Raw genomic sequence first — 11,489 nt, 5'->3', positions numbered from 1 at the left:
TTTGTAGGCTCCCTCACTATTAGTGTCTAATCTACAGAATAGGCTCAAATCCTCGTGTTCTTCAAGGACCAAGCTGCAGGCACAACGCAATCAGGTGAAGGCGGGAAGGAACGAGGCAGATGGTAGGACCCAAACGATGGACCTGCCTCGTTGCTCTCCACTTTCCCCTATTTATCAGGTTTTCTGGCATTGGATGCCTGGGAGGACTCAGAGGTTGGAGGCAGGGAATAGCCACCGGGGTTGGCGGGCCTTCGGAGGGGAGAGGTGAAGGGATGGTGTGGGCACGTGGGCAGGGAGGCCAGGCTGCCCCTGGCTCTGAGAGGCTCTCTCAGCAATGCTGTGTTAAGGCAGCATGCTTGGGCCATGCTGCACCCCGCTGCCCATCTCAGGCCTCAGAGAGCCCGGGAGGCCTGGCCTCACCCTGGTCCTGCAAGGGCCCAAAGTGCAGACTCAGAGTGAGGCCTCCAGGGTCTTGGGCATGAGGATGCCATGACTCAGGAGTTCAGGATCCAGAACCTGCCCCAGGTGGTTCTTACTTAGGTTCTGAAATCTGCCAGGTCCTGCTGCCGAGTCTTCCGTGAACACGGACTGGGACCGACTGAAGCCAGCAGAGCTGCCCCTCCACTGTTGGTTCAGGGCCCGAGAGCTGGCCATCCGCAGTGCAGCACCTTCGTGAGGACAGGAGAAGGGGTCAGGTGGGTGCAATTGTGCCAGTCCTTTGCCTCCTTCCCAAGCTGGCAGGAAGGATTCTGGCTTCAGCCTGTCAATTATCCAAAGACAGGGAGGCATTGTACAAGGTGAGACCATGAGCTTTGGAGCCAGAATGACCTGGGTTTGAACCCCAGCCCATCTTTTAGTAGCTGGATGGGGTGCTAACCACTCTCAACCTCAATGTCCGGATCTGGAAAATGGGGATAATACCGACTTTGCTAGGTAAATACTGCTGCCGAGAGAGAATGTTCAGGAAGCAGCAGTGTTTTCTAGTTAGTCTAAAGGCTGGTTTTCTCACGAACACCCCATTTCCTCTCATTCCCCGTTGGCTGTCTCAAAGGCCCAGGTCCCATGCCCCCTGCCACAGGCAGGTCCCTGCAGTCCCAGGGCATCACCAATGGGGGATGGACGGAAGAGAGATGAAGCTACAGCACCCAAGTGTTGTTGCGGCCAAAGGTAAACTGAGTGTGTGGGGGGGGGGGGCGTGAAAGGATTAAGGAAAAGACAGACAAGAGAATAATAGCTGGGTCTCAGTGGGGCGCTGCCTCTCTGATGAGGAGACAACGACAGTGCCCACAAGCCGTGTCTTTATTTTATAGCAGATGCCACGAGGCAAAGCAGGGGCGTGATCACGTTGTTTACAGCATTCTCGTGAGCTTCAACCCTACTCAACTACATGCACCTGAATTCTAGCACAAGGCACGTGGGGCTACGTGTGCGGACCATAGGTTCAAGCTTACAGCTACAGCCGTTGGCTATGATTGTGCTGGGCGGGCCCTGCCCTCCAGCTGGGACTTGCACGTGGCAATGAGAGGACCCTGTCCTTTCATTAGTCCGAGGTTTGAACCTGGCCAAAACACCGTACCCGCACCCCACAAAGTGTGTTTTGGGGAACCCACTCTATGAGAACACTAGTCTGTAAGTTATTCTTTAAAAAAAAAAAGAAGAGTTCTATTGGGCAATAAATTTTGAAGAAGCTGCATACTATGGTCCATTCTCTGAGCCTCCTGATGTACATTAACATCCCCAAGGTTCCAAAGGCTCTGCTGTGAAGAAAGCTTTTGCGCTTTATTTAGTTCAGTGTTTCCTGAACTGGTATTTAGTTCAGTTTCTTCCTGATCTGATATTTCCTGTTAAATTTTTTTTTTAAAAAAATTGATTTATATAGAGAGAGGAAGGCAGAGGGAGAAAGAGAGTGAAACATCAATGTGAGAGCAAAACCTTACTGGGGATGGAGCCCACAACCTGGGCATGTGCCCTGATTGGGACTCAAACTGGCAACCTTGCGGTGCTTGGGATAATGTCCAACCCACTGGGCCACACTGGCAGGGCTGGGATTTCCTATATTTGTGCTGAATGGCCATTGATGGGATGTGGAACCAGGCTTCTAGTTTCCTGGATCACACTTTGGGAAGTGCTGAGCAGACCTTTGGGGATGGCGGGATGGTCTCCATACCTCCCAGACTGTGGCTACGGAGGCCAGGAGGATGGTCAGAGACGGGTGGGAGGGACAGACATCCTGAATAAGCGTGTCATTCAGGATGACAAGGCCCAGTGAATAAGCATGGCCAGTGGAGCAACAGCCTGGCTGCTGGCCAGAGCCCGAACTGAGAACAGTGATGACTATAAACAAAAGGGGTGCAGGGCACAGGAGGAAGGAGGAAAGGCACATTCTGTTTCCAAACACAATTCTTTCAGGAGGTCTGCTAAAAAAAAGACACTACAAAGAACAGGAAAAAGTAAGTCAGGAGATGAAAAGAACAAGTAGTTCACAAACAGGTGAACAGCATCTCACCCAAAAACTAAAAACTAAAGAAATTCCCCAGACAGAGTCTTTCCTCCTTATCAGACTGGCAGGGTTTAGAAAGATGAACAACAGTCAGTGTTGGCGAGGGTGGGCATCAGAATAACTCTTGGGCCTGGGCCACTTTGGTAACATCCAGGACAGTTTTAAACGGGCAATCTTGATACGCAATCTGACTTCTGAGAGTTCATTAACCCTGAGCAGATAACCAGACAGGCGCACAAAGATGTTCTTTGCGGCATCATTTACAATAGTCGAAAAGGAAATAAACTGAAGGTCTAATACTGAGGGGCTGATTCAGTAGGTTCTGAGAAAACTTAAGAGGCAGTTGGAGAGGAGCGGGGTGAGCAGAGACTCTGGAGCCAGATCCCTGGGGTTCAAAGCCTGTCTCTTCCTGCTGTGTGACCCTGGACAAGTTACTTAACCACCTCTGCCTCTGTTTCCCCATCTTTAAAATGGGGGTAATAGTATCTACCTTGCAGAGTTGTTCTGAGGACTAAATGATTTTATATATATATATCTCCATATATCCATCCATCCCATATCCATATATCCACCCCATCCCTGTCAAATTGACTATTACGATTAGTATTTTTCCACATCAGGAAACACCGCAGCTGTTAAAATGATGGTAGAGATTCACCTTCCCACCCATATTTCATAAGGAACAGCACACATTGATATGATCCAATTCATGCAAAATTATGTTTTTTGATTTCTCTGTGGAGATATCCATAGAGAGAAGTCTGGAAGGGTGGTCACCAAGGAGGTAATCAGTACTCATCTCTGGATGACTGTCACTTCTATTTATTTTCTGTCTTTCTACATTCTGGAATTTTCTACAGTGAGCACATAGCATTGCCCTCGTTGGAAAACTTCAGTGAAGTCATGCTTATTTGGTGGGAATAAGGGAGTGGCGTGGTTTCACAGGTTTCTGTGCCTCGTGGTGGCTACACCATCTGCTTTTGGGGTCTTTATGCTTCTAGACCAGTGATGGCGAACCTTTTGAGCTCGGCGTGTCAGCATTTTGAAAAACCCTAACTTAACTCTGGTGCCGTGTCACATATAGAAATTTTTTGATATTTGCAACCATAGTAAAACAGAGATTTATATTTTTGATATTTATTTTATATATTTAAATGCCATTTAACCAAGAAAAATCAACCAAAAAAATGAGTTCGCGTGTCATAGGTTCGCCATCACTGTTCTAGACCCTTCTGTGCACCCCACCCTGCAGCTCTGCCCCTTAAGGTCCTAGCCACCTCCTCCAGCCCCCGGGGGCTGCCTGGCCACCCCCCTGCCTTACCGGAGCTGGGGTAGGCCACCACGGTGGGCAGGTACAGCCTCTGGCTCACGTCCACAGGCACGTAGGCGGTGTACTTGCTGATGATGTTGCAGGCCTTGCTGGTGTGCACGGCGTTCACCTGGTAGCGGCGGCTGGATCCTGCGGAGGGAGAAGCTGGGGTCACTGTGTGGACTCAGAACGTTCTCTCCCACACGGAAGCTCCGGAAGCCAGAGGGAAGGCTAGACCAGTGGTCCCATCTTTAGGATGAAATAAGGCCTTCAAATCAAGGGGTTTCCAACTTGCTGCTTAAGAACATAACCCCCGCCCCCCAAGATTGTTATCCTCCACTATCACTTCATACAATAAGGATGTTTTAATGTAAAAGAGGTAAGACATCTAAGACTAAAAAAGACAGTTACTGCCCTTAAATAACTAGTGTTATTAAAGACAGTCAAAGCCATCTGTGTTGTCTGCATTTCCTATTTTCAGTTCGTAGCTGCCTGATGAGACTCTTGCTGCAGGACTTCATAGTATCCTGGCTGAGTGGGGGCCACTGGTCTGGCCCATTGGACAATTTTGCAGGGAAGGTTGGAAACCAGAGAGGGAGAGCGGCAGGCACAGGGTCACACAGCGAGGTAGTCGTGGATTGAGATCAGGACTTAGTGGTGGTCTGTTCCCAAAGCCCCAGCTCTTTCCACGCAGCAAGTTAGCAGTCTCTGCGGCTTGCCACCTCCAAAAGGCTGTGTGAGGAGCCGAGGACATGCAGAGGGGACACGTTTTGTAAACTGTAAGGTGAAGTGCTCGTGGGGAAAAAATAACATATTATGTAATGTTAAAATAAAAACCAAACAGAGATCAGCCTTGAAAATTCCCTGAGCAGGCAAAACCAGTTTCATTAAACAAACAAAGTTTAATTTAGCTCATTTTGCAAGACGAACGTGACCGGGGTCATTTCTTGCTTCTGCCTCTGAGACTTGAACTGTTTCCCAAGGTTACTGTAAGGTAACTGCTGAAAATTCCAACTTTATAACCAATCGCCGTGAAGCATTAACTGTCACTGCTTCCTCACTCTGTAAGCTGCTTTATGATAATACCCCCCTGAGCTTCGTTCCATGTGTTGGTCTGGGTGCTCTTGATTTGCGAACTGTCTTTTTGGTGTGTGTGCAATAAGTTTTTCCTAATGACTTCAGTGAGTCATTGGTTTTATGCTTATTATTTCTGAAGTATTCACAACAATACAAATAATACAAAATATAAATCCTATTACGTAAATAAAGCATAAACTATAACAAATAATGGAAATATTTTCTATTTCGATCTCTGTCTAGTCTTCAAGTGGACTCCATCAGGATCCCAGGACTCACTTTTTAAGAAAAGTTTGTCCCAATTCCTGAGCTTCCCCACCACCCTTGTTAAACAATCTCTTGTATCCCTATATATTTTTTTAATAGCACTTAGGACAAATGCGGGCAATGAATAGTGTCTATACTTATTTGATTAATGCTGGCTCTCCTGCTAGTCTGTGTCAAGCACTGGTAAGGGCAGGGATGCCCTGGTCACTGTGCTCAGCCCCGAGGCTGGCCCCCGAGGATCCGCGTTCAGTAAGCGGCCTTGATGAGTGAGTGAGTGGGCCGAGCAGGTCTAGGGCAGTGGTTCCCAATGTGGGGCACCCCCCCCACAGGGGGGCAATTTGTCTTGTAAGGGGGGCAATTCGAGAATGAGTGATTAACAGTGAATTTTTTGCATTTCTTATGGTTCTACGGGCCTCATATACAGTATATAAGTATATATTGTGACATGTTTATGCATTTCAGTTCTCTATTATATGTTTTGAAACTTTATTTGCTATTTTTCATAGAACTTCATATTATTATTATTATTATTTTTTAAACAATTTCTTAGTGATTTCTTCCTCAGTACTTCGACTGTCCTTTCACATTCTTTTATTTTTCTCTTTCATGGATGCCATATTCTTTGGAAGCTTGTTTAGACCAAGTTAATGGCCTTTTAGGCTTCCTCCAGGCGAACAGGAGTTCACTTTTTGAATAATAAGAATTGTATGTCATGGGGTGGGGGCATCAGGATTTTAGAGACGCTTAGGTGGGGCGTGGCCAGAAGAAGGTTGGGAACCGCTGTCTAGTGGGGTCTGTGGGAAGGTAGGTGCGGTCCCAGAGGAGCAGAGTGGGTGGAATGGGGCTGTCCCCATTGTTCTGTCTGAGAGGGCGCTGTGGGGAGAAGGTTGGGAAGTGAGGAGGGGTGGAGGACCAGAAGCGGAGGGCACGGAGGAGGGAGAGGAGAGGACAGATCACCGGGTGAGGGTGGGAGGGCTGGAGGAGCCCAGGGCTGGTGGGAGGAGGCAAGGGGATGGGGCAGATACCGGAGGGGATGGAGCCCTGGGCTGCGTGCGTGCGTGTGTGTGTGTGTGTGTGTGTGTGTGTGTGAGTGTGTGTGTGTGTGTGTGTGTGTGTGTGTGTGTGTGTGTGTGCGCGCGCACCTGGAAGCAGCGATGCTTTGGGGAGTTGAGCCCTGGGCGGTTGGGCGGTGGCAGGTCTGTGGGGAGAAGGGACACGCTGGAGCCGGGGAGGTGGGCGGGGCACTGGGCGGGGCTTGCGGAGGGGGCGGGGCTCGGAGGCCAGGAGGCGGGCGCAGGCCCGGGCGCTCACCTTGCTCTATCTCGCCCTCGCGCTCCGCCAGCTGCTCGAAGTCGCGGATGATGGCGCGGGCCGCCAGGTGGTGGAAGGTCTCCTTCCAAAGGTCGGCGTCGTGCGCTCTGCTCCGCTCGTGGCCCAGGGGCTCCAGCTCGAAGCTCACCTCCCATTGTAAACACTGGCTGTCGCGCAGGCCCTTGACCACGGCCTTGCCCAGCACGGGGTCTGGGGTGGCTTGCCTGTCGGTGCTGGCCTGCGGCTCCCAGGCCGGGGAGGTCTGGGTCTCCAAGGAGGAGGGTTGATGGACCGGCTCTGTGGGCGGAGGGACGAGAGGACAGTGCTCTGAACTCGGGGACAGAGGGCCAGCCCCGCAGGGGACAGCATCCGTTCCCAGGGCACAAACACCCCTAAGCAAACACAGTACAGCACCCCAGCCGCACTCCCAGGGATCTCGAAACTCCTTTCTTAGTCAGCGGAGCCACCCCAGCCAGGGCGAAACTCCTTTCTTAGAACAGGTGGGGTGGCATGGGCTGGTCCCACCTCCCAGGAAGCCAGGACCTGAGGGGTCCGGTAGGATGGGGTGGGGCACTCCTGGGGAGAATGTGCCGCAGGGAGGACGCGCGGTAGGGGACAGGCAGCCCAAGGGCCAGGTTGATTGGGAAAAGAGGGGTTGGTGAGGTCCTCAGGGAGAGAAGGGGCCACAGCAGACTCCCCCCACCCCCTAAAGGGCACGGCATCTGTCCTCTGGGCCTGTCATCTGAAGTCAGGCCATCGCCAAGGAGTCCTCCCTGTTCCCAGTCAGGCCCCGGCCCTGAGGACACTCACCCTGGTCCCCGGGGCTGAGGCTGTCTGAGGCCGGCTGCGGGCTGTACCCAAGGTCCAGCTCCCTCATGGGGCTCCAGGCCTGGGGCTCCTGGTCAGAGGGCACGAAGAGCTGGCAGCCTTGGGGCAGCAGAGAGGGCCTGCGGGCCCCTGGGCCCCGGAGTTTGGGGCCCTGGCACAGGTCCCAGCCACTGTTCAGGAAGGGCTAGGAAGGCAAGAGGAAGATGAGGCTGGGCCGCTCCCCTCCACCCCAGCTCCCCCTGGAGCACCCAAGGACAAACCACTTACTCTCCACTACCCATGAGAAATGTCAACATGAATAATCCCAAACCATGGATGAAGTCCAAACCCGGAAGACCATGGAAAATCACATACCGTAGATAATCTACACTCACTTATTTTTGCCACAAAGTTTAAAACGTTTGTGTGTGTTTAAAATTAACCCTTTCCTTAGGCCTTCTCATAGGTCATGCTTCAAAGGTCTTACCTACTTAAAAAAAAATTCCTATAGACTTTTTGTGATGTTTGTTTGCTTAAATCTTTGATTCACATGAAATTTATTTTCGTGTAAGGAAATAGGAACCAGCCTTTTCGTTGTTTTTTTTTTGAATCCTAGCACCGTTTATTGAATACTGTTTATGAGTTCCCCACCTCTATGCCGACAAAGCTCTCATGCACATTTGGTGTTATTTCTGGGCTTTCTGTTCTGTTTTGTGGACTTAATCTGTCTAAAAGAAAACATCAAAAGGCCAGGGGTAAACTGGGAAATATATTTGCAACATGCATGACAAAGCTTATTTTCAAGAAAATGCTCTTAGAAATCACTGGTTGGAGGTGGAGACACACTCGATAAAATAATGGATTAAGGGCCTTTACAGCCAGTTTACAGAAAAAGTATCCAATAAACCCATGAAAACATGCTCAGCTCTTGAGTGTTGCTTTAAATTAAAATGAATGACAGTCCTGGCCAGGTGGCTTCATTGGTTGGAGCATCATTCAAGGGTTCACTTCCCAGTCAGGGCACATACCTAAGTTGTGGATTCGATCTCCAGTTGGGGTGCATATGGGGGGTAACGGATCAATGTTTCTCTCTCACATCGATGTTTCTCTCCCTTCCTTTCTTAAATCAATAACAATATATCCTCGGGTGAGGATAAAAAAATAAAATGAAATGAATTATGATTTTTCCCATTTTCCAGACTAGAAAATTTGTAAATGTCTGATGACACGCAATGTGGTCATGGGGAGACGGGGGTCCCCCATGGACTGTTGGTGGGAGTGCGCAGTGACGTGTACTTGTGGAGAACGATGCAGCCCTGTGCTAGCTGTCAACATTAACAAGGCCCACGCTCCCTGGACCCAGCGATTCCACCTTTAGGAATTGAATCCTGTGGAAATACACAAGGTTGCAAATATCTATGTACATGTACTGTATCTTTGTTGCAGTATTATTTGTTAAAAAAAAGATTTTGTGAATATCTGGAAACTGTCTGAATGTACTTCAATAAGATTGGCGAATACTGGTAAGTTATGGTACGTCCATGTGTTGGAACACCACACAGCACTGCAATAAAACAGCCAGTTTCTTAAAAACTAATTTGGGAAGATGTCTAAGAGAAAACATTAAAACATTTGGAGCTCTTCTGTATTCTGATCGTGGAAATGGTTACATGACTATTCATTTGTCAGAACTCATCGAGCTAGTCACCAATTTTACTGTATATAAAAAAGTGAATTAAGAAGATATTAGAAAAGCAATTTAGAAGGAAGTTTGTATATGTGATTATTTAAAACACGAACGTGTGTTGTGTATGTGTGTGCTTGTGTGTGTGTAGTATTTCTGGAAGGAAACACTCAAAACCAAGTAGGTCGGGGTACTTTTCTTTTTATACTCGACCGAACTGTTTGAGGGTGTGATTTTCACACTCTGAGTATGTTTGTAATGAAAGAATATTAAATTAGTTAAAAATGAATTTGTGTCTCTGGCAACATTTGCATTGCCTGATAGGAGACAGGGCGCAAAGGCACTTACTAGGTGTAACAGAGAGAAAAGGTGTTTCTCAGTCTTTTAGGCCAACAGCTAACTGGGTGGTCTTTCTCATCGCTACCAAGTATTTATTGGGAAGGGACTGTACTCCCCATTAGATGGGGGCTCCTGCTCCTTGGGGCAGGGGCTGAGGTGCTCCTTCCCGTCTCCTCTGGACCTGAGGTCCTGGGATGGTACAAGGGTGTGGGAGAAGACTGGGACTGGATGGCCTCAGTGGGAGCTGGTACCCAGCCAGGGCTGCTGCATCCCAGGGCATCCCTAACCACCTCCCTCATCAGAGACTAGGATTCCTCTCACCTTTGCCCCACCATCACCAACACATTGAGAAACAAGCTGCTACCGTCTCCATGGCAATAGACTAGTCTCAGGTTCAGCCCTTCACCCAGCCAGAGGCTGTAGGGCGTGTATACATGTGTGCACATGTTGTGTTGGGGAGAATCAGGTTGGGGAAGAAGCCAAGCAGGGGATGGGGCAGAGATGAGCAAAGATGGCCAGAAGCAAGTAGGAGAGAAGAGAAGCCACACTGCTCAGAACGCTCACTAACCAGACCTGCATTTAAAGGACACCTACTGTGTGCCAGGCACTGCATCCGGCACTTGATCTCTTATCACCTCCACTTGTAGTTGGCTCTCAGTACATGTCTGTGGACGGCTGTTAGCTCAACCACCCGCGCAAGCTATTCTCCCCATTTCACAGGCGAAGAAATTGGGGCTCAGAGAGGTTGAGTAACATGTTTGAGGAGCAGCGTCTGCCTGACTCCAAGGTCAGTGTCTTCCAACTGCATCCTCGGCTAAGGACAGAGAAGGACCTCAGGGACGAGGTGGCAGTGTCTCTGCCCCTGGGGAGCGAGGGGGCTGATGCGTCTGTGGAGGCGGGGATGGATGGAGGTTGTGGGTGGGCATGAGGAAGAAAAGGTTGCTTCTGTGGAGCCACAGACTCACCCTGATGAAGCTACATCAAGCCCATTCTTGAGAAGATGGGAGAAGGCGTGCCGATAATACCAGACAACAATTTGGTTTAGGACAGTGCTCCTCAAACTGGTGATTTTGCCGCCCTCCCCCACGGACATTTGGCAATGTCTACAGACATTTTTAGTTGTCATCACTGGGGGTGGTGGATTTCTACAATTTCTACACAAGAGCGCCCCACAATAAAGAATTATCATGTCCAAGGTGCTGAGGCCAGAAACTGGTCTAGCTGGACAGGGGGCAACTGGCCCTGCTGTGGCTGTAGCGCTGAGAGCATCCCTGCCCTGGGTGGATGTACCATCCTTGGTATCTGCAGAAGGTGCAGTGTGTGATGGAGAGGGAAGCAAGAGCTTTGCAGGAAGTGGGTCCCGGGTTTTAATCTCCAGACAAGCTGTGTGACCTTTACCCTTCATTTCCAACCCCCTCCTATCCCAGGGCTGCTATAAAATCAAATGAGAGCAGATGGGGAGGCTTCTTGACAACTGGGAAGTGCTGTGTGCAGAGAACTGGTGCTGTCATTGGCCAATGGGTATCATTGTAAGGAAGGGGTCACTGAGGGTCAGGCAGATGAAGGAAGAGGTGACTCGCTTCTCGGTCAGCTGTGGACAGGCTCCATCCTTCCGGTTGAAGCAGGAGACACAGCTCACCCCCACCCATGGCCTCCCCCAACTCCACCCTGCCCCGCCCGGGCACCTGCAAATCAATCTGTCTCGGCTGGGCATCTGGGCTGGGCTGGTTGATGAGGTCCTGCAGCTTGGCTTTCCGCAGTGGGTATCTCCTGGCAGCCATCGTGGGGTCGCTGACCGTGGTGGCCCTCGGGGAGGGCTTGTGGTCGATGATCTGGTTGGTGCTATATGCCCGTCGTCGCTGGGAGAGGCCCACACCTGGACAGGGGCGGTGACAGAGGAGCCACCAGAGTGCAAGAAGAGGACAGCGGGCAAAGAGGGAGGGGCTTGCATACCCTTTCATGCTTGAAAACGTCTTGATCTTTCCTCTGCTCACCTACTGACGTATGTTTGGGTGCCTCACCTCACCTGGCATTCAAAGCCTGGCCTAACCGGGCCCTAATCTATCACCTAGCGACTCTCCTTTCTGTTCCCTTTTCAAGGTTCCATGTGTCCAAGTACAGTAGCTGAGTAACCAACTGTGGATGTATTTTCTAGGTGTCACACCTCCACACCTTTGCTCAGGCAATGTCTGCTG

General features: G+C 50.1%; 1 protein-coding gene across 1 annotated transcript in view; it reads right to left on the bottom strand.

Annotated features, from left to right (window-relative positions):
• The window catches only part of VWA5B1 (von Willebrand factor A domain containing 5B1), a 37,927-nt gene that overhangs the window by 5,693 nt on the left and 20,745 nt on the right, over window positions 1-11,489 (bottom strand). The window contains exons 13-17 of the mRNA XM_023758320.1: window positions 10,980-11,170; window positions 7,275-7,476; window positions 6,465-6,761; window positions 3,822-3,959; window positions 537-668 (exon numbers count right to left, since the gene is read on the bottom strand). Of these exons, the coding sequence (XP_023614088.1) occupies window positions 537-668; window positions 3,822-3,959; window positions 6,465-6,761; window positions 7,275-7,476; window positions 10,980-11,170 (960 nt within the window). The remainder of the gene's footprint in view (window positions 1-536; window positions 669-3,821; window positions 3,960-6,464; window positions 6,762-7,274; window positions 7,477-10,979; window positions 11,171-11,489) is intronic.

This window comes from Myotis lucifugus, unplaced genomic scaffold (assembly GCF_000147115.1).
Source record: "Myotis lucifugus unplaced genomic scaffold, Myoluc2.0 scaffold_128, whole genome shotgun sequence".
Classification (NCBI taxonomy): domain Eukaryota; kingdom Metazoa; phylum Chordata; class Mammalia; order Chiroptera; family Vespertilionidae; genus Myotis; species Myotis lucifugus.
The sequence above is the reverse complement of the archived record's forward strand: the minus strand, read 5'-3'. Positions and strand labels throughout refer to the sequence as shown.